General features: G+C 42.6%; 1 protein-coding gene across 1 annotated transcript in view; it reads right to left on the reverse strand.

The window, feature by feature from the left end:
* The window catches only part of TET1 (tet methylcytosine dioxygenase 1), a 122,181-nt gene extending 102,783 nt beyond the window's left edge, over window positions 1–19,398 (reverse strand). Inside the window, exons 1-2 of the mRNA XM_026650891.1 lie at window positions 19,189–19,398; window positions 1,901–3,706 (exon numbers count right to left, since the gene is read on the reverse strand). Of these exons, the coding sequence (XP_026506676.1) occupies window positions 1,901–3,580 (1,680 nt within the window). The 5' untranslated portion in view covers window positions 3,581–3,706; window positions 19,189–19,398. The remainder of the gene's footprint in view (window positions 1–1,900; window positions 3,707–19,188) is intronic.
* Window positions 19,399–20,508: the final 1,110 nt, after the last annotated feature.

Below are 20,508 nucleotides of genomic sequence, written 5' to 3' on the forward strand. Positions count from 1 at the left end.
CACACATATAGTAAACCTCATTCACAGTGAACTCAGAGGCCAGCTATTTCATTTTTTTTATCCCCCACTCCAACATTATATAAAAACCACACACACATCACATCCATCCACTGGTGTAAGGATTTTCTGCCTACTTGCCTACTCTGAAGAAATGGAACTGACATATCTGTAAATCTTGTAGGTTGTGGGGTGGAGACATACAATAGAAGTTTTCCCAGGGCAGAAACCTAAACTCATGCTTGATGCAAGAGTCAAAACTGGCTTTACCCTACCTTTCTGCCTCCTCCAACTTTGGGGCTGGCCAGAGGTGGAATTGGTCTCCACCACAAGTAGAGTAACTTCAGGCCTGCTTTAACTTACACCAACTGGAACAGTTCTCTAGTGACTATACTACAGCCCAAGAAAAATTGTAAGTATCCCCTCCTTTCCCCTACACCAGGGATGGGGGGAGTAACGTGGCATAAAGCTATCTATGCCAAATTTATACCAGCAGAGCATTCTACATCCAGGGAATCCTCAACTTCCCTTTAGGGTTGGTTTAAAAGTCCTTTCACATTATTCCAGCAGCACAAAGGGACCTTAGCAGGATCTGAAAATTTGGCCCAGAGATTTGATTGTCTCTCACTTTTTATTTTTTTCCTCTCTCTTTTTACACTGAGAAAAAACAAGTGAAAGGTGGTATTTCCCCCCAACAAAACAATACATTGTTTAGAATTTTTTTTGTTGAAACATTAAAAATTTCATGAAAAAAATCAAATATACATATTTTAAATTTTTCACAAAATAAAAACTTACCTGTTTTTAATCAGCTATACTTATGCAGTACAGAGGAGATGGAGGTGGGTATCTGCGGACCATTTTTAGCAAATTTTGTATCCACGTAGGGCTCTAGTGGTGGGATCAGCTGATGGGGGCAGGATGCTAGTGGGCAGAGGATAGATTGGGAGCAGATGACTGGAGAGACTAGGTGGGAGTAGTGAGATCGTGTATTAGAGTCAGAGGATTTATAAGAGACAGATAATTCATGGGGCTAGGGGAGTAGAGGAAGTTCAGGGGACAAAAGATGGATAGATTAAGGGGGTTCAATTGTGAGGGAGGATGGAACAGGGGGATGAAGAGAAAAGACAGAGATTGAGAGCCTCCAGAAACAGCAGAAGGCTTTAAGGATGTTTGGGGAGTGGAGAACAGAAACTTGTGAGAGGGATGAGCAAGACGACAGACCACTGGAACTGAAAGAGCATAGAGGGAACAGAACAGGGACCAGAGAGGAGATTAGGGGTATAAAGAATATATGGGCAGGATGAGGTATGAGACCTGGCTGAGTAACCAGGAATGAGTGAGATGCAAGAAACAAAGGGACAGGCAATTGGAAAGAAGGAGAGATTTAGAGGGAGAATGCAAATAGAATATGGAGCCAGGGGGGTTTGTTGTAGTTTTGTTCTTATTTTATTTATTACCAACCAGTTTTTCTAGAATTCCAAATACAGAGCAAGCTACCCCCTGTCCTAAAATCCAGGCATTTGCACCTGGTATTTCACAATGTGGTGAGGGATGATCCAGCCCACCTCAAACCCTCCACTTAAATCTTTATTGCTTTCTCCGGCCCCTGATTAGTTTAACTATCTCTGGGCCTACTTTTCCACATTGGCCAATGTGACCAGATTTGCAGCAGACTAAAAGTTATGCCCACCTCTAGTTATATGAATGCATATGGTATGATCAACAGAAACACTAGCTCACTCTAATCTTCAAGGCTTATAACTGGAGAAGTATATTCAATTGTTATGGTTAAATTTTATCTAATATGTTGTCCAAATCTACACAATAACTAATATTTTTAAGAATTTTACAAATGGACCTCAAATCTTACGAAGGTGTATTGTTTCTGTTTCTTGCTTACCTCAAAAGGTAGCATTATTGGCGGTGGCGGCTTTTTCAGTTCTTCACATTTTCTCTTTTTACATATCCGGTGACTAGTTTTGCGTTTCCTGCAACAGCTGCATTCCTCACAATTAGTTTTCCGCAGACAAGGTTCACATACCCCACACCGTCTTCGTTTCTTTTTTTCTAACATAGGGAGTAAAGATGAATATGAGAGAGGGTAACTGTAAACTGGGTTTGTAAAGGAGGATGGTTCCGAAGCCTCAGCGGAACTGATGCTATTGCTCTTGTTGTCCTGAACTGAGTTCAAGTTTATTCCAACACTTCCTGATTGTGATGAAGAATCCTTATACCGCAGTTTTGAATCAGTTGGTGAATGTACATTTATCTCTCTGTTAGAGGTAAGAGTGGAACTTCCTGTGTTTGAGGACAACCCTGAAATAGAGCCTTCAGAGGAATGTCCAGTATTTTCTTTGAAGACCGCAGTTGTTGTAGAGATTAAGGCTTCTGTGCTTTTTTCTGTGTTTGATGATGAAATAGGGACATAACCTGAGTCCAGAACTAAAGTTTCTTTACCAATGTAATTAACAGGCTGCTGCACTGCAAGATTAACTGGTTCACAAACTGTGACCAGATTTTTTGTGTCAGATTCTGAATCATCTCTTTTACAGCACAAGTTGGAATTTGAGTCAGGTTCTTTATTAACAGGCACCAAATCCAAGTTGGTTTTTATATGGGATCCAACAAACGAGCCCAAATCTTCTAAATACATGATAGAATTTGATTCAGTGGTAACTGAAGAGGCAGAATTTGAAGTGGGTTCTTTATTAGCAGGCTTCAAATCTAAGTTCATCTTTACATGGGATTCTGCAAACGAGCCTGAATCTTCTGAATGGTCTTTTGTATTTAATTCAGAGGTGATTATAGAGTCAGAATGAAAAGGTGCGGGAACAAGCTCAGAATTCTGAGCAAAACTTTCATCTGAGCTACCTGTATTGATCTTACTTGATGTCCACCCACAGGGCGGCTCTTCACAGTCATACTCCTCCTCTAATATTTCTGGATTGTAAATGCTTGGTAGACTCTTTGAAGTGGAAACACTTGATTCAGGTCTCCCTAGCTTTTTGTCTTGACTATCACATTTAATGGAGGGCTCAATGTCTGTATCACACAGAATGTTGAGAGGAGTTAATTCATTTTGTGCTGAATCTTGTTTCAAAACCCTTTCATCAGCTTCAACTTTTTTTTCTTCCAATATAGTAAGGGTTTTTTCTAATCTTTTCTGTGCTGTAACTTTCTTGGGTTTTGTAATTACTGCAGTTTGGGACAGTCTATGGGAGAACGATCTGCTACGAAGAGACATTGTAAAGCCATTGACGTTTAAAGAATCCTGGTTATGAAAGAGAATATTATCTGTTTTCTCCATATTTACCCAAGATGTTCCAGATAAAGCTCTAGTTACACTACTCCTGAGAAATCTAACTGATGAGCTCAAAGGTGGTTTCTTTTCTTGTTGCTTTTTCTTTACATCATTTTTTTCTTGCATTGACTTTTTGCATTTTCCAGAACTCACAGCCTTTTTGGAATTCTTCTTGGCTTTCTTTTTTACTTGGCTGGATTTCTTTTTGCCTTCACTAGTTTTCCTTTTGCCTAACTCTTCCTTTTTGACTAATCTGGAAGGTCTGGCGTGGTGAGCCATGTCTATCAAGTAGTTGATATGTAAAAGGAGTAGTGGAAAAAATCATGGGCTCTTGAAGGAATTTTTCATTTGAGTAGAAAATTGCATACTCTTATTGCTGTTCTCTGTCATAATACAGAGTTGAATCTGAAATAAAAAAAAGTTTAAGATTTTTTAAATTTAATCATAAAAGTCTGTATATCAATATTATATCAAAGTCTCAGTTAATGCTAAATATTTAAAACACTGAGGCAAAAATAGGAATATTTGAGTTTTATCAAATATTAACATCTTATTAATAGAGCACCCTTTTAATTTGCATATACTCTATAGTCCTTTCAAAGTGGGAATCTTGCTAAAGTGGACAAAGAGCAACAGACCAAGGAAACTTCACACTTTACTGACTCATTATTTGTACACAAATATATAAAAGAAGCCTGAGTTCACTTCAACTTGTTTCAAGTTAATTAACAGCCCTCCTCGCCCATATGATTCAGGACAAGAGTGTGCCTGGTTACATGTGGCTGCACAGAGGATTAAGACCTACCTCCACAAGGCCATGTAGGACCTACTCTTATCACGCCTCAGGAACAGATCACCTGATACACACATCTGCCCACCCCAAAGAAGCAGCCAGAGAGAGCTACTGCTTCTCCACCCACATGCTGGCCAGTAGACTTGGCCAGGCGAAAGGTGAGGGAAGTAATCTGTATCCTAGAAAGGGGTATTCTAAGTTACTTCTCCTCCCCCTGAGCCGGAGAAGAGCAGGAGAGGAACTGGGATTCTGAGTCACAATTCCTTCTGGGATGGTGTGACTACATATTGCATCATATTCAGCGCTAAGCCTTAAGCACACAATCTTGCTGTCAGTGTCACATAAATACGTTATGTAGGTAGTGGTCACTGCTCCACAGACGTTAAGGTTGTTGCCGCCAATATTCAATGTAAGGCTTATCCTGCCTTCCCAATCTCCCATAACTTTTAAGTTTAAGGAATTCCTGGTCTGAAGTTTTCTGTAATAAATGCAAGTCTGATTTTTAGATCAGAATTGTTTAGGGGACAGAGTCAATATACATCTATATTTTTATCGGGCTGTCAAGTAATTAAAAAAATTAATTGCAATTAATTGCGCAATTAAAAAAATTAATCATGATTAATCGCACTGTTAAACAATAATAGAATAGCATTTATTTATTTTTGGGTATTTTCTACATTTTCAGATATATTGATTTCAATTACAGAACAGAATACAAAATGTACAGTGCTCACTTTATATTTATTTTTGATTACAAGTATTTGCACTGTAAAAAACAAAATAAAGTTGTTGTTTTTTCAAATCACCTAATACAAGTACTATAATGCAATCTCTTTATCATGAAAGTTGAACTTACAAATGTAGACTTGTGTACAAAAAACTGCATTCAAAAATAAAACGATGTAAAATTTTAGAGCTTGCAAGTCCACTCAGTCCTACTTCTTGTTCAGCCAATTGCTCAGACAAACAAGTTTGTTTACATTTGCAGGAGATAATGCTGCCCGCTTCTTGTTTACAATGTCACCTGAAAGTGAGAACAGGCATTCTCATGGCACTGTTGTAGCCAGCATTGCAAGATATTTACGTGCCAGATGCACTAAAGATTCATATGTCCCTTCATGTTTCAACCACCATTCCAGTGGACATGCGTCCATGCTGATGACGGATTCTGCTTGATAACAATCCAAAACAGTGCGGACCGACGCATGTTCATTTTCATTATCTGAGTCAGATGCCACCAGCAGAAAGTTGCTTTTCTTTTTTGGTGGTTCGGGTTCTGTAGTTTCCGCATCGGAGTGTTGTTCTTTTAAGACTTCTGAAAGCATGCTCCACCCCTCGTCCCTCTCAGTTTTTGGAAGGCACTTCAGATTTTTAAACCTTGGGTCAAGTGCTGTAGCTTTCTTTAGAAATCTCACATTGGTACCTTCTTTGCATTTTGTGAAATCTGCAGTGGAAGTGTTCTTAAAATGAACAAAATGTGCTGGGTCATCATCCGAGACTGCTGTAACATGAAATATTTGGCAGAATGTGGATAAAACAGAGTAGGGGACATACAATTTCCCCCCAAGGAGTTCAATCATAAATTTAATTAACATAATTTTTTTAACAAGCATGTCCTCTGGAATGGTGGCTGAAGCATGAAGGGGCATACAAATGTTTAGCATATCTGGCACATAAACACCTTGCAATGCCAGCTACAAAAGTGCCATGCCTGTTCTCACTGTCTGGTGACATATTGTAAATAAGAAGAGGGCAGCATTATCTCCTGTAAATGTAAACAAACTTGTTTGTCTTGGCGATTGGCTGAACAAGAAGTAGGACTGAGTGGACTTGTAGGCTCTGAAGTTTTACATTGTTTGAGTGCTAAATTTAATTTAAAAAATAGAAATTAAATAAAAAAAACTTTATTATATGAACATTAAGGTTAAGTTACACTCAGAGAGGCTGTGGTATGATGAATAGAGAACTTGTCAGGAGACGTGGATTCTTTCCCTACTCTGCCATGAATTTGCTATATGACCTTTGGCAAGTCACTTCGCTTCTCTGTCTTTCTGTTTTCCCTCCTGCCCTTTGTCTGTATTATCTATTTAGACTAATTTTGGGGGGACAGGGATTGTCTCTTCCTATAGGTTTCAACAGTGCCTTGCACACCCAGTGCTACTGTAATGCAAATGTTGCTAAGGGCAATTCAAGAAAAGACATCTTTAAACTAGAGCTGTCAATTAATTGCAGTTAAAGCCTGCTATTAACTGAAAACAAAATTAACTCAATTTTTTTAACCGCATTAATCGCATACCTCTGAGTGAGGTATTGGCTGCAGAGGGACCGGACAGCCTCCGGTCAGGTGCAAATCTGCCTCCAGAGGGTGGGAAGAGAAGAGGAAGTGGCTCCCATCCCAGCTCTAATGGAGAGATAGGGATCCTGATCCCGCCATGCCCCAATGCCCCAGCCTGCCCCTCATTCTAGGGACCAACCCACCCCATGTCCCATTGCCCCCAGCCGACCCCCTCGCTCCGGGAGGTACCCCATAGAGAATAGGGGCCTGGCGAGCTCAGCCTCCCTGAACCAGCCTCTCCTCCCCTGCCGCATGCCGAGTCCCTGAAGTAAAATCTACCCTCCCTTGCAAACACGGGCTCGCTCAGCTGAAGGGAGTCCACCAGTGTTTAATTCAGCCCCAGCAGCTCTGGGCTTGCTGCATCAGCTATGAATGTAAAAAAATTGCTTGATCCCGGGCACCTAATTGCCTGATCTCCAATACCTCTTTCATTACAGATTAAGCCCACCTAGCTCAGTAAAAAGAGGCAATCCTGGTGAGCCCAGTAACAGAAACCAGCCTTCCAGAAGCAAGACACCTTCCTCACCCTCCTCCTGCATTGCTAGCTCCCCATCCCCAATCACTGAATGCAGATTTCTAAGATGAAACTCTCTTCCTCTTCAGGCAGGAGGTGAGCCTGGCGAGCTCAGAAACCCAACCCAAGAGGAGCAGCATCAAGAATTCACCCTTCTCCTGCACAACTCACACCACTCCCATCTCCAAAATATTGACTTTCTGAGATAAAAATATCTTACCCCTTCAATAAGCCAAAACGCCTCTAAAAGGAGGAACAAGAACTAGGACTGAGTGGACTTGTAGGCTCTAAAGTTTTACATTGTTGAGTGCACTTATGTAAAAACAAAAACAAAAAAATAATTCCACATTTGTAAATTCAACTTTCATGATAAAAAGATTGCACTACAGTACTTGTATGATGTGATTTGAAATGCTATTTCTTTTCTCTTTTTTACAGTGCAAATATTTGTAATAAAAATAATATAAAGTGAGCACTGTATACTTTGTATTGTGTTGTAATTGAAATCAATATATTTGAAAATGTACAGAACATCCAAACACATTTAAATACATGGTATTCTATTAATGTTTAACAGTGCAAATAAAACTGTGATTAATCCCAATTAATTTTTTTAATGGCTTGGCAGCCCTACTTTAAACCCATTCTTTAAAAAAAAAAAAGTCTCAACTATATAGTGTGGAAATGACAAGCTAAGATTACTTAAACAGTGCTGACACCAACCCTAACATTTAGTTAATGGACATAGACTATTAAACAGAAACATCCCAATGAGCAACCAAATATGCTCAACTCTGCCCTTGTAAAAGAACGTTCACAATAACTACAAAGTCTAAATAAACATTATCTATTCATCACATAGTTCTGTCTTAGAATGGTACATAAAAACTGTAATAACTTATTCTTATGTATCCAATGGTTGTAAAATGCCTAGTCTTTCATACTACCTTACACAATCCACAACAATCAAAGATATGTTAACACTTCAAGAGTACTTGTATCATCTATGTAATATAAATTTACAGGGTTTTAGTTGTGATAATCAGTGATTTTCAAGCTTTTTTCATTTGCAGATGGGGTGCTGGAACAATTTTTATAGTGGGGGTGCTGTGAGACACTGAATCAAACTGTAAACCCTGGATATAATGGAAACTACTTCAAGCCAGGGGGTGCAAGAGCACCCCTAGTTCCAGCACCTAAGTTTGTGGACCCCTAAAAATTTTTGAATGGAGGTGGAAATCTTAGGTTGAAAACCACTATTCTATGGTAACGACCACCTTTCGCAGACTCCTTAGACACAATCTGCGGACCCCAAGTTGAGAACCACTGTGATAAATCACCCATCTCCACAGTATATAAGCACATCCAAATATCAGTCTTTTACTGATAAAATAGTTCTATGTCAGGGGTCTCAAACTCAAATGACCACGAGGGCCACATGAGGACTAGTACATTGGCCGAGGGCCGCATTACTGACACCTCCCCCTGCCACCCTTGGCCCCGCCCCCACTCCACCCCTTCCATGAGGCCCTGCCCCCATTCCAACCCCTTCCCTGAAATCCCCACCCCAACTCTGCCCCCTTCCTGCCCCCAGGGAGGGCAGGAGGGGTATGGGGCTCAGGGCAGGGAGTTGAGGTGTGGGCTGCAGGAGGGGTGCGGGGTACAGCAGGGGGTTGGGCTGCAGGAGGGGCTCGGGGGGCGGGCTCCGGCCCGACACGCACCGGTGGCGGGGCAGGCCGCCTGCCTGCCTGTCCCCGCACCACTCCGGGAAGTGGCCGGAACCTGGGGGAGGAGGGGTACAGGGGTCTGTGTGTTGCTGTTGCTTCAGGCACCACCCCCAGCAGCTCCCATTGGCCGGGAACGGGGAACTGCGGCCAATGGGAGCTGCTAGGGGCGCTGCCTGAAGCAAGAGCAACACACAGAGCCCTGTGCCCCCCCTTCCCCATGTTCCAGCTGCTTCCCGGAGCAGCAGGGGGCAGGGCAGGCAGGGAGCCTGCCCTTCCCTCGGTGCGCGTCGGGCTGGAACCGCTCTAGGTAAACGCTGGGGGGGGGGGGCGCGAGGAGCTCGCGGGCCGCAGAAAACAACCCCGCGGGCCTCATGCGGCCCCCGGGCCGCGTGTTTGAGACCCCTGTTCTATGTACACCTAATGAAACAAACATAATGAAACAAATTTACCATATGAACATAGGCTAAACATATCCCAAATCATAAAAATATGTCCACTACATTAAAACAGAAACCCCATTCCTGTCATAGCAAGCCATTAAACATGATGCTAGAATAAATAATATACACATATGCTCAGTTACCCACATCTTATGTTAAAAAGGCATATAAGCAGTCCAGGACCCAACAAAATTAGAACACTACCATTGCTTTCAGTGGAAGTTGGTTCAGATCCTGAAATAGCAACATAAATCCAGAGTGGGAGTTGAGATTGTTTGAATGCTGGTGATAGACAATTTTTTTGTTTGACTGCATGATCTGAGTTTCAAGACTAAAGTCAGAATTGCTTACGTCAGCAGATCCCAAAGCACGGTCAATGAAGCACTTGCAAGTAGTTTGCAGAAAGCTAGCTAATTAATCACAAGGTGCTGGCTCTCCCCTAGTTTCCAACAGTTTTTGCAAGCCTCCAGGCTATTTGGTTCAATCAAGAGCCCAGACTCATAGAAGCAGTTTGAAACAAGGAGCAGGCAGCATGTCTGTTGCCCTTAGCGGCCAGCGCTCTACACAGTAGTAGTAAAAGAAATACAAGCTACTTTCAGGGACCTGAGTTGTCAGCCACTAGTGTGAGAGGGATGTCCGGGGGGAAGAGAACAAGCCCAGCAGGAACTAAGTCCAATGAAGCAAGGGAGAAGGAAACTGAACAGAAAAGGAGCATGTACAAGGGGAGAGGACTGAACAAGATGTAAGTATGTGCCGGAATGCTGGAGCAACTTTTATAGTCGGGGTGCTGAGAGCCATTGAACCAAACTGTAAACCCTGTATATGATAGAAACCACTTCAAGCCAGGAGGTGCAGCAGCACCCCGAGCTCCAGCACCCAAGAGTATGTGAATGAGGAGGAGACCAGGCAACACAGAAGCTTTTTCAGAGGATCACTGGGCAACAGAGAGGAACAGAAGAGAGGGGGAGGGGGAGAGGGAGGCGGAGAGATAAAAGAAGAGCAGAAGTAGACAGTGACTGAATTTTGAAAAATTCAGTGAATCTCATATTTAAGACATTGAAAATGTATGAACAGTTTTCCACAAAAGCAGGGTCTGTAGTTGTCACAGGGATGTTATGAGATCCTGAAAGGTGGGACATAGTCTCCAAGATAATCTCTCTATTAAAAGGTATTCCACACTTTAAAAAAGTTTGAGATCTGGTTTATATAACTTAAACATTAAAAGGTATGGAAATTACAAGCTTAACAGTAAACTTAGGCTGATCAGCTCTACAGAGTTTGATCCTCCTATAAGTCTATAGGGAAAGCTATAGAGGAAGAAATATTTCATTCATCTACAGAGTATTTATTCATCTATGGAGGAAGTAGTATTTTATTATTATTTACCCCCTTCTAAGGCCTGGTCTACACTTAAACATAGCTGTGTAGGTAAGGGATCTGATTTTTACTGATATAGTTATACCAGCACAAGCCCTAGTCTAGATGCAGTTCCACTGATATAAGCATTCTTTCACTGCTATATCGGTCTACAGAGGGATGGGATTTGGGGTTTGCTGCTTTCACGATGACAGCAAAGAAAGTGGCAAAATGTTTAAGTACAGACAAGGCCTAAGTGGCTGCCTACCCCATTCCTCTGCAACCAGTCAAAGCTGGCTGGATATATTGAGGGGACTGCCTGATACCACAGCAAGTGGAGTAACCAATATCCCACACACATACATGCTGTTTGTTTTTTTAAAAGAGCTGCAAGAATTCCCTTCCCCCTTACAGCCAGCTACTTTGGACTAACTCTGCATCTCCTCCTCCTCCCACTCCCACTAGTGTAGAATGTGAGAGAGGACTCCAGGGTTAACTTTCTGAGGGCTGGAGGGGTGCGTGAAGATCTCAATTTATCTCTCTTGCTGCAGCTGCTCAGTGGGGGAGGCTCAGACTACTGTTTTGCACTCATGCACACCCCAATCACCACTTCAAGAGAGTTCAGGCTAGATACTCCATCATTTTGCATGGGACCAAGACAGGAAGATTTCAGTGTGTTCCTCTTTGCAAAGATTCTGCTGAGGAAGGAGAGAAAAGCCAAGAGACCCACACCTCTCCCATTTCTTGAAGGCAAACAAGGGAAGGGAATAAGATTCTAAAAATAAAAGATCATGGAAAAAAGGCTTAAAATGCCCACAGTAGGGGGTAGGGGACAGAAGGTGAAATGCTGCAGGTTTGATGTGGGGAAAGAGTTAAATGGTGGAGGGGAGGGGGGGAATTATTAAATGCTGGGATGGGAAGGACAACAGAATGAGAAGTGAGGGGTGGGGGAATTCAGGGATGAAATGCTTGGGTGAGGAATATAAAGAGGGAGCAGAGGATTAAATGTTGTGTGGAGAGGAGGTGAGATGATAAAATAGTGGGGGAGGAAGCAGCAAACACAAACAATGGGATGGTCAGTAAAAAGTAATAAACTGGAGGGTAGAAGTGGTCTATCTGGGAAAGAGCAAGCCAGAAGTAATTGATATTTCCGAACAGAAGTGGACTTGAATTGTTAGAAGGGGTATGTTGGGACAAGCGGAGAATGGATTGGGGAAGGAGGAACACATCCAAGACTGGACTGTGAAGGACAACAAAGGGCAACACACTCTCATGCAAGAGGAGAGGAATTAGAAATTTCTGCCCCACTAGGACTGCCTACACCCACTTCCTAGGATTGCCAGATGTCCAGTTTTCAACCGGAACGCCAGGTCAAAAAGGGACCCTGGCGTGTCTGGTCAGCACAGCTAACCGGGCTATTAAAAATCCAGTTGACGGGGTTGGCAGGCTTCTTACCTGGCTCCGTGTGGCTCATGGAAGTGGCAACACGTCCCTCTGGCTCCCAGGTGCGAGGGCGGCCAGGGGGGCTCTACATGCTGCCCCCGCCTTGTGCACCGGCTCAGCAGCTCCCATTGGCCAGGAACCGCAGCCAATGGGAGCTGCGGGGGCAGCGCCTGCGCACGGAGGTAGTGTGGCACGTGCACCACGCAGAGCCACCTGGCCACCCCATGCCTAGGAGCCGAGGATCATGTTGCCGCTTCCAGGGAGCCGCCCAAGGTAAGTGCTGCCCAGAGCCCAAACCCCCTCCAGCACCCCAACTCAGTGCCCAACCCGGAGCCCCCTCACACCCTGAACCCCTCATTTCTGGCCCCACCCTGGCCCCCAGCCCAGACCTTCCAACACCCTGCCTCAGCCTCCTCCCACACTCCGAACCTCTCAGCTTCACTCCCCAGCCCGGAGCCCCCTCCTGTGCCCCAAACACCTCATCCCCAGCCCCACCCCAGAGCCTGCACCCCCAGCCAGAGCCCTTACCCCCTCCTGTACCCCAACCCCCTGCCCAGCCCGGTAAAAATGAGCAAGTGAGTGAGGGGAGGAGAGAGTGAGCAACAGAGGGAGGGGGAATGGAGTGAGTGGGGGCGGTGCCTCAGAGAAAGGGCAGGGCCTCAGAGATGGGGCAAGGGTGTTCAGTTTTGTGCAATTAGAAAGTTGGCAATCCTACCACTTCCTGCTATCAGACCATTGGGAAAGAAACTGGCACATGCTCCTCAAACCACCAGGGCCCCTACTAGCAGCCAGTGCCCACACCGAGGGAGGAGCTGGAAAATCCTGCACATTCAGCAAGTGATAGTGATACAGTAGAACCTCAGAGTTATGAGCATCTCAGGAATGGAGGTTGTTCGGAACTCTGAAATGTTCGCAACTCTGAACAAAATGTTATGGTTGTTCTTTCAAAAGTTTACAACTGAATATTGTTTCAAAGCTGTATTAAGTCTTTACTATGCAGAAGAAAAATGCTGCTTTTAACCATCTTAATATTAATGAAACAAGCACAGAAACAGTTTCCTTACCTTGTCAAAAAATTTTTAAACGTTTCCTTTATTTTTTTAGTAGTTTACGTTTAACACAGTACTGTACAGTATTTGCTTTATTTATTTATTTATTTTGGTCTCTGCTGCTGCCTGATTGCATACTTCCTGTTCCAAATTAGGTGTGTGGTTGACCGGTTAGTTCATAACTCTGGTGTTTGTGACCCTGAGGTTCTACTGTCAACAAATGTTTACAAATTCATATTCCTCTGGTTTATTGCTAGATGTCACATATGTAAACATGATTTATAATTATTTCTGTTTAATGATCTGGTGTTATGAGTAAGCACAGATTAGGGAATTTTTTTTATGCATAAGGTTTTATTTTAACCTGACAGTGTTCCTTGCACTGCATTAGTGACTCTCCCTTTTCCAGCAATGAGCTAGAGACAACTCATCCAGTGCTGTTCCTTGCATCAGATAAAAGGGTCTCATGGAGAGTGGCATATGGCATGACCTCTCAAGGGCAATTTAATGTAACTTTACATCATCTTAACTTTTGTAGCAGGTAAACAATCTAATTTCAAAATGTTTACACTAACTAGTCAATGTCCAAATATAATGGGTCTATCTAACAAATTGTCAGTTTTAGGACCATGCACAGAGATGTAAAGCTACTCTGCTGACTCACCTGGCAGACAACACCAGATGGGTCCTATTGTCTCCACTCCAGAAGCAGTAAAGGGCTTGAGCCTGAAGTAGAAGGAACTAGAATGGGAACAGAGGGTCCTGTAGAGAACAATTCTAGAACAGACCACTACAGGTTGAAGCTGGTTTGTTATTTACATTAAAAATAAAGGGGAAAAAGGAATGGTTTAAGTTGGAACTATATCCTTTCCTTGTGTACTATGCTAGGAGCAAATGCCAGATACTTACAATTACAGTCTGCTCTTCTTTATACTGGTATAAATGTGGAATGATTCCACTGATTTAAATAATGCCCCATATATAAATATAACAATGCTATGAAGCTAACCAAGAGCTAATTCTTCTAGTCCTTACTTAGGCAAAACTCCTATTGAGTTCCATGGGAGTTCTGTTTGAGCAGCAGTTGCTGGATTTGCCCCCAAATCATGGGCAAGCTGTCACAAAGCCATATATTTTTGAATTTACTTTAATTCTTCATATAATATAAATATAAAAAATCCTCCACATACTATTTTCTTTATACTAGAGTATTTTAGAAGTAGTATGTTTGTTTATGACACTCATGTTTTTCTAATAGAATCTTTTAAGAGGAGAAAGAGAAATTGGAAGCATTTAAAAAGATGTAGGTTCTTTAAATGATAGCAGTCTTTTAATGACATCATGAAAGAGAGCAGTGACCTCTCAAAAACACAGCTACAAGGGAGAAAACAATGTGTACCATTCAGGCAAATAACCAGAAACAATCACAAACAATGTAAGGACTAGGTTAGGACCCTAATTTTACCATGCTTGGATGCACTAATGAAACAACATTTTGTTTCTGTGTATACATATGTTTTTAAAAGTCAGAGATTTGCATGATGGGGAAAAAATACCTAGGAAACTTCCATATAAACTATCTTTTAAAAATCCAGGTACATAGTATTATGGACCAAATTCAGATTTAGGAACCTAGGAGTTGCCATCCTGGATCAAACCAAAGGTCCATCTAGCTCAATATTTTGTCTCCAATAGTGACCAGCACCAGACGCTTCAGAGGAAGATGTAAGAATTCTGCAGTACATAAAAAAAGCCATACTGGGTCAGACCAAAGGTCCATCTAGCTCAGTATCCTGTCTTCTGACAGTGGCCAATGCCAGGAGCCCCAGAGGGAATGAACAGAACAGGTAATCATCAAGTGATCCATCCTTTGTTGCCTATTCCCAGTAAGCAGATGTGGGAAAATCGGCTGTCACATTATATCTCAAGCTAATTTCTAGCAGTTAGCAACTGGCTTATGCTTTGGGGCTTATGGTTTTGATATCCTTTCCAAGACTTTTGTTAGCATTTAGTATCACTCTGGATGTTCTTGTTACTGTTAGCCATATCAATGTCCAATCTCTTTTTAAATCTTGCTAAAGTCTTGGCTTCAACCTAATGTGACAATGCGTTCCACAGTCTAATTATGTCCGGGAGTAGTGGTGGTGAAGAATTTTTTCCTTTTTATCAATTTTGAATTTGCTATCTTCTAATTTAATTGACTGTGCCCTTGCTCTTGTGTTCGAGACAGGGAGAACAGAAGCTCTTGATCTGTCTTCTCAGTACCAGTCATTATTATGTCTCCTTTCATTAGTTTCTTTTCCTAAGGTAAACAATCCCAATCCGTTCAGGCTCTCTTCTTATGCGTTTTTCATGCCCCTACCAATACTCGTTACCCTTCTCTGAACCTCTTCTAATTCTGCAATATTCTGTTTGAGATGGGATGACCAGTCCTTCATAGTATTCCAGATGAGGCTTCATCACTGACTTACATAATGACATCATAATTTCCCCATATTATTCTCCATGAATACACCAGCCTTGGTGTAAGCAGCCAAATCCGAATTTGTTCTTAAAATGTCTAATAGTGTAACTGCAGAAATTGGTTAATTAAACTGTTTACAGACTTTACTGTGTGCCCAATGAATGAAGCACTGTGGGCAATGTGCACTGATGAACCAATCCTTCTCCCATAAAATCCATGGCAAAAAATAACTTTGGCAGATGCTAGATCAGACACCAAAGTCCTAATCCCTAAATCTGTTCTGCCCAGATGCAAAGGTCTACCATGTGGAGCAGCTTGTAGGATCACATCCTTGGTGAGGCAAGGCTGCTTGATTCCTGGCTCAATCCTCCAAACTGCTGAGCATCTTTAATTCTGCAGGACTTCAATAGGAGATATGGGCACTTAGCATTTTGCAAGATTATGCCCTCAATCCACAATTTACAGTATGCACAGTGAATGAGACTGATAACCACGCTTGTCAATATTTTGAAAAGACTATAAAAAGCCTTTAACAATTTTAGCTAAATAGGTATGAATGATAAAAAGGTTGGAAGACATGACAGCCAGTTGGTGCCACAAGAACAAAAAAACCCTCTTAAATATTGGCATAAAATTATTTTAAAATGTGTACACTTTGTGTGCATGGCCTGGTGCATTCTCACAAGAGATGTGCAGCTCTGCCTTATTCCATGTTCAGTACAGTCAACCTTTGCTCCTAATGTTGTGAAATTGTACTAAAAAATGGTACCAACTGCTCTATTGGCCCAAAGTAACTTTTAAAGGCGCATCACTCAAACTGAGAAGTTATTACTATGATAGTCCAAAGCACTTTTGAATTAACTGTTCCCCTCTAAGACATAAGGTTTTTTACCCCACGCTACTTCTGTACTAAAAATATTTAAAGTTTAAATGTTGCATGTGTTTTCACAGAAATTGTTTTTTTGCTTAAAAAAAAAAAAAAGTGGTTGAACCACTTTAACTAACCCGTAATAAAAAAAATTAACCTTCAGGCAGAGACTAAGCCTGGAAAAATTCAGTCTGAAAGGTGAGTGTTTTGGAAAGTAATAAGTGACTAAAAACAGAGCTTAGAATGCAAATGCTTATTCAAACATTCACAGTTGTGAGCAGCATGCCAGCTAAAATAAAACACAATCAATAAAAACTTCAAAATATTATAGATTGAAGGTTTGTGTTTGCTGTGAAGAGCTCTCAAATGTCACAGAATTATTTTGTACACCTCACTTTTCATTTCATTCTTTGATTACCTGCTTTACATGATCAGTCCATCCTTATAGACCCAAAATATGGTCTATCTCCTGCCTGAGAAGGACTAGACATGATTCCCTTCAGGTCACATCAACGCTACTCCTCAGTTGCATAGAGAGACAGCTGCTGTTGCCTTTAGGGCTAACTAGGCTATTTCTCCAGGTCTGTCCAAACAGAAGTAAACTGATTTTGATTGACTTCAATGGGAGCATAAGGAGCGTGGCACCTAACAGGCTTGGATTCACAGAAGAATTCCTAAAGCCAGAATAAATCTTAGCTTAAAAAAAAAGTTACTGAAATCAACCAGAGTGATCTGTTATTTAGAAGTCTTCATTTTTATATAAATTTTGTTAAGTTTAATTTCTCCGTTGGCTTTGAAGTTTAAAAAGACACAAATCTACAACTCATTCTTTTAACCAGTGTTTTTACTAAAAGCATTTTAGATGCGTCATATTACAAGGGCATATTTGTCCAGTTTGACAATTTCCTAATTTTATATTAAGATTTTTAAAATTGGAGACATTAGGCCAAATTTATTCCTGGTATAACACCATTGACAAGTTTGTTTACATAGCCTGATTCTTGTAGCTCCACGTGCATGGTGACATCAGCGTGCTCATGCCCTGCTCTGGATGCCTACATGCACACTTCCTTCTACTCCTTAAAGGAATAGTATCTCATTAAGTTGAACAGCTGTTATGTAGCCAGAGATACGAGTGATGTAATACATTTAAACACCACCACAGATTATGTCAATTTGTAACTAGTCAAATTTATCCCTAGTGTAACTCCACTGATTTCTGCTATGTTACACCAGGGATGAGTCAGGCCCATTTTTAATAGCATGTCTTTTTGAGATAGTAGAGATGTAAATTATAAGTATGTTAACCTCCGCCCCCTCCCAAACAAGCCACCTGGCCCCAATCAATTCCTCTCAGACAAGCCACCTGGCCCCAATCAATTTTATCCAGTAAACTACCCTACTCCCTCCAAATTACCTGAAGACCAACAGACCCACAGTAAACTGTCTGTACCAGATGTCTCCCGAGTCTCGACAAACCATCCTCAATTTAAACCTCCTGACTCCTACCAATTCACCCAGTCCCCAACCCATCTGCCTCAGTTTATTTCTCCAGGTGAGAACTCAGCAGCCCCTCCTCAAGGCCAGCAACAAACTTGTGAGGGGAGGCCCAGTCTTCCTCCTTTTCTACTAGCAAAACACCCTTCTATGGGAGATATTTTTGGTACTCCCCCACAACTGTTTGTGAGCAGCAGCAATAGGAACTACTTTCTTGTGACTCACAATTATGTGTGGCAGGAGGGCCTATTCCCCTACTGACCCTCCATCTCAGCATGTATTCTAAGTGTCTCAATGTGAGGGGCCTCACTGGCCACATAAGCAAATGGCTGGCTCACTATGCTCATGTTTTTAGGAGTCTCTGGAACCAGCCCTACAGGCAAGTTGCTATCCTTCTCCAGTTGCCTGTATTGTGATGGGCTCTTAAAATGAGAGGCCTTGTTGAGCACAAGGGGAAAGGACTTGCCCTTTCTAGTGAGTGCTATGGGATGTGTTACTGCAGTGTAAAATACTTGCCAGCCCCCAAAACAAACAGCTGGCCCTGCTCCTACTCAAGGCATACCTGGGGATTTATTTTTGCAAGAGGTAGAAAAGTAGTCAGAGGTGGTCCCAGGCTACTATTGTAAATCTTCTCATGCAGAGAGGAGCCAAACAATGGGTCAAATTAGGCTTTCACTTACAGTGATGTAAATCAAGAGAGACTCCATACAGATCCATGGAGTTACACTGCTGTAAATCTAAATGAACAGACCAGAATTTGCCCCAGGGCTTTTAAAGAGAAAGACAGAAAAGACAAAAAAAAAAAAAAAAATTTTTACTTAGATTAAAACCTCCAAACCCACGTTAAAGGCAACCTCCAAAGGATGCTGTATGGCCGTTCCTTTCTTTTTAAAAGGCACACTAGAGCCCAAACTCCTGGTCAGTGTCCCTTTAATTGTTCCCTGCCCTTCCATGGAGGTTTCAGGCAGCTTTGCTTGCCTGGCGGGTTTTTCCAGGCAGGCTCTAGCTAGCTGCTGTAGCGCAAACAAGGCAGCAGCACAGGCAGAGCCCGGACTGTCTCAGTCGCTTAGCCAACAAACTGTCTTTGATTTAAATACACGCCAATATTTATCCCCCCCCCCAACCGTCCATGCAGAGCTCTACCGCCCCGTAAGAGAACTGCCTAGACAGCTTACCGACTAGTTGTAAGTTTTACGAGCTGCTTGCCTGGGTGTCCCTGATTGCACTTTCCACGTCTCTCCTAGGGAGGCTGCAGCTAAACTTTGCAACTATCGAAGAAGTCGTTACTATACTTTAACCAAACCACCAAAGCGGACATGAAACAGGCTCCATGCATTAAAGGGGGCTTTGCCGCCGACTCGGGCGCGTTAACGGCTCCGGGAATTGATTCCAAATACATACCAAGGCTGTTGCATTGTCAGTAGGATACTAACAGGAAAGGGCGATCCGTGCGTGGCTGGGCGAGCCACAGCTGGAGAGGAGCAAGTGGAGTTCCATGGCTCGTGCGGCGCGGCGTGTCCCTCCAAGCAGCCAGCTCGGAGAGCAAAATAAGCCCCGTGCGGAATATGGATACCCAGTGGCACTGGGGAGTAAAATATGCGGCTCTCCGCGGACGGCTAGCCTCTCCCCAGGCCAGACCCTCTGGGAGGGAGGCTCGGCTATGCTCTCGCTGGACCTACCCCTGCTAGTAGAAAGCAAAACGCGAGCTGGATCCCCCTAGCTGGAGTGGGATTCCTTGCCCTGCCCTCCCTGGCCTCTTTAGGCAGGAGACTGCCCTTTCCCTCTCATAACAGGAGACTGCCTGAAGGAGAAATTAGCTGAGAATACCATGTGCAGCGCAAATGCTCCCATAATACAAGAGATGCCTTCAATAAAAGCGAAATTGCCCAATTCTTTACAGAATCATTAGGAGGAGAGATGGAAAAGACCTATTTGGTTCTATTTGGTCCGTCCTGGGACCACTGCAGGTTTGTCCCCTGGACTTTGTTTTCTAACCAGAAGTTTGCCGTCAGCGTATAGGGGCTTTAACCTAAAAACAGACACTGAAAATAATTTTAGACCCAATGTTTTGGCTTTAGGTTTTAAAAAACGTGCGAAACAAATTATTCTATTAATTATGGAGTGACCAGTCATGGTTTCATAATTAAAGTTCATCACCTCTTAGTAGGTGATGCCCAATGTGCCTGTACAAATCATGAATTTATTAGATCCGGGGGTTCAATATTGGGTTGGTATTCACGATGGTGTGATTGTTGGTTTTAAAACATTGCCCTATTATTTTTAATTCAAACAAGGAGGGAATGTGCACATGCCTATGAAATATGCATCTGTGTGTACATGGCCTATAGTAGAACCAGCATCATAATGACACACTCATCCATAGGTGCTCAATTAGTCACTCATAGAGAAAGAGAAGCTGCTACCGTTCCCTCCCCATCCAAAGGAGGATACGCAAATATGCCGAGGGAGTTGGAAGAAAAATAAAAGCTCCTGTTGCGTCCCCACCCCCAACGGAGAAAAATAAGAAGCTTCTCTGGTAGTCCCACTCTCCCCATAAATCCCATATGCCTCCGTGTTATTCTTCACTGCACACTTTCCTCTACAGCCAGTGCAGAGAAAACTAAAACCAAGGTTAGCTTACAAAACAACATACTCAACAAGCTGGTTACATCAAAGCGGGGTGCAGCCCTGCTCACTTTTCAATCAACAATACTAGGACTT

The sequence above is a fragment of the Terrapene carolina genome, unplaced genomic scaffold, assembly GCF_002925995.2.
Source record: "Terrapene carolina triunguis isolate 2854851 unplaced genomic scaffold, T_m_triunguis-2.0 Scaffold95, whole genome shotgun sequence".
Classification (NCBI taxonomy): domain Eukaryota; kingdom Metazoa; phylum Chordata; order Testudines; family Emydidae; genus Terrapene; species Terrapene triunguis.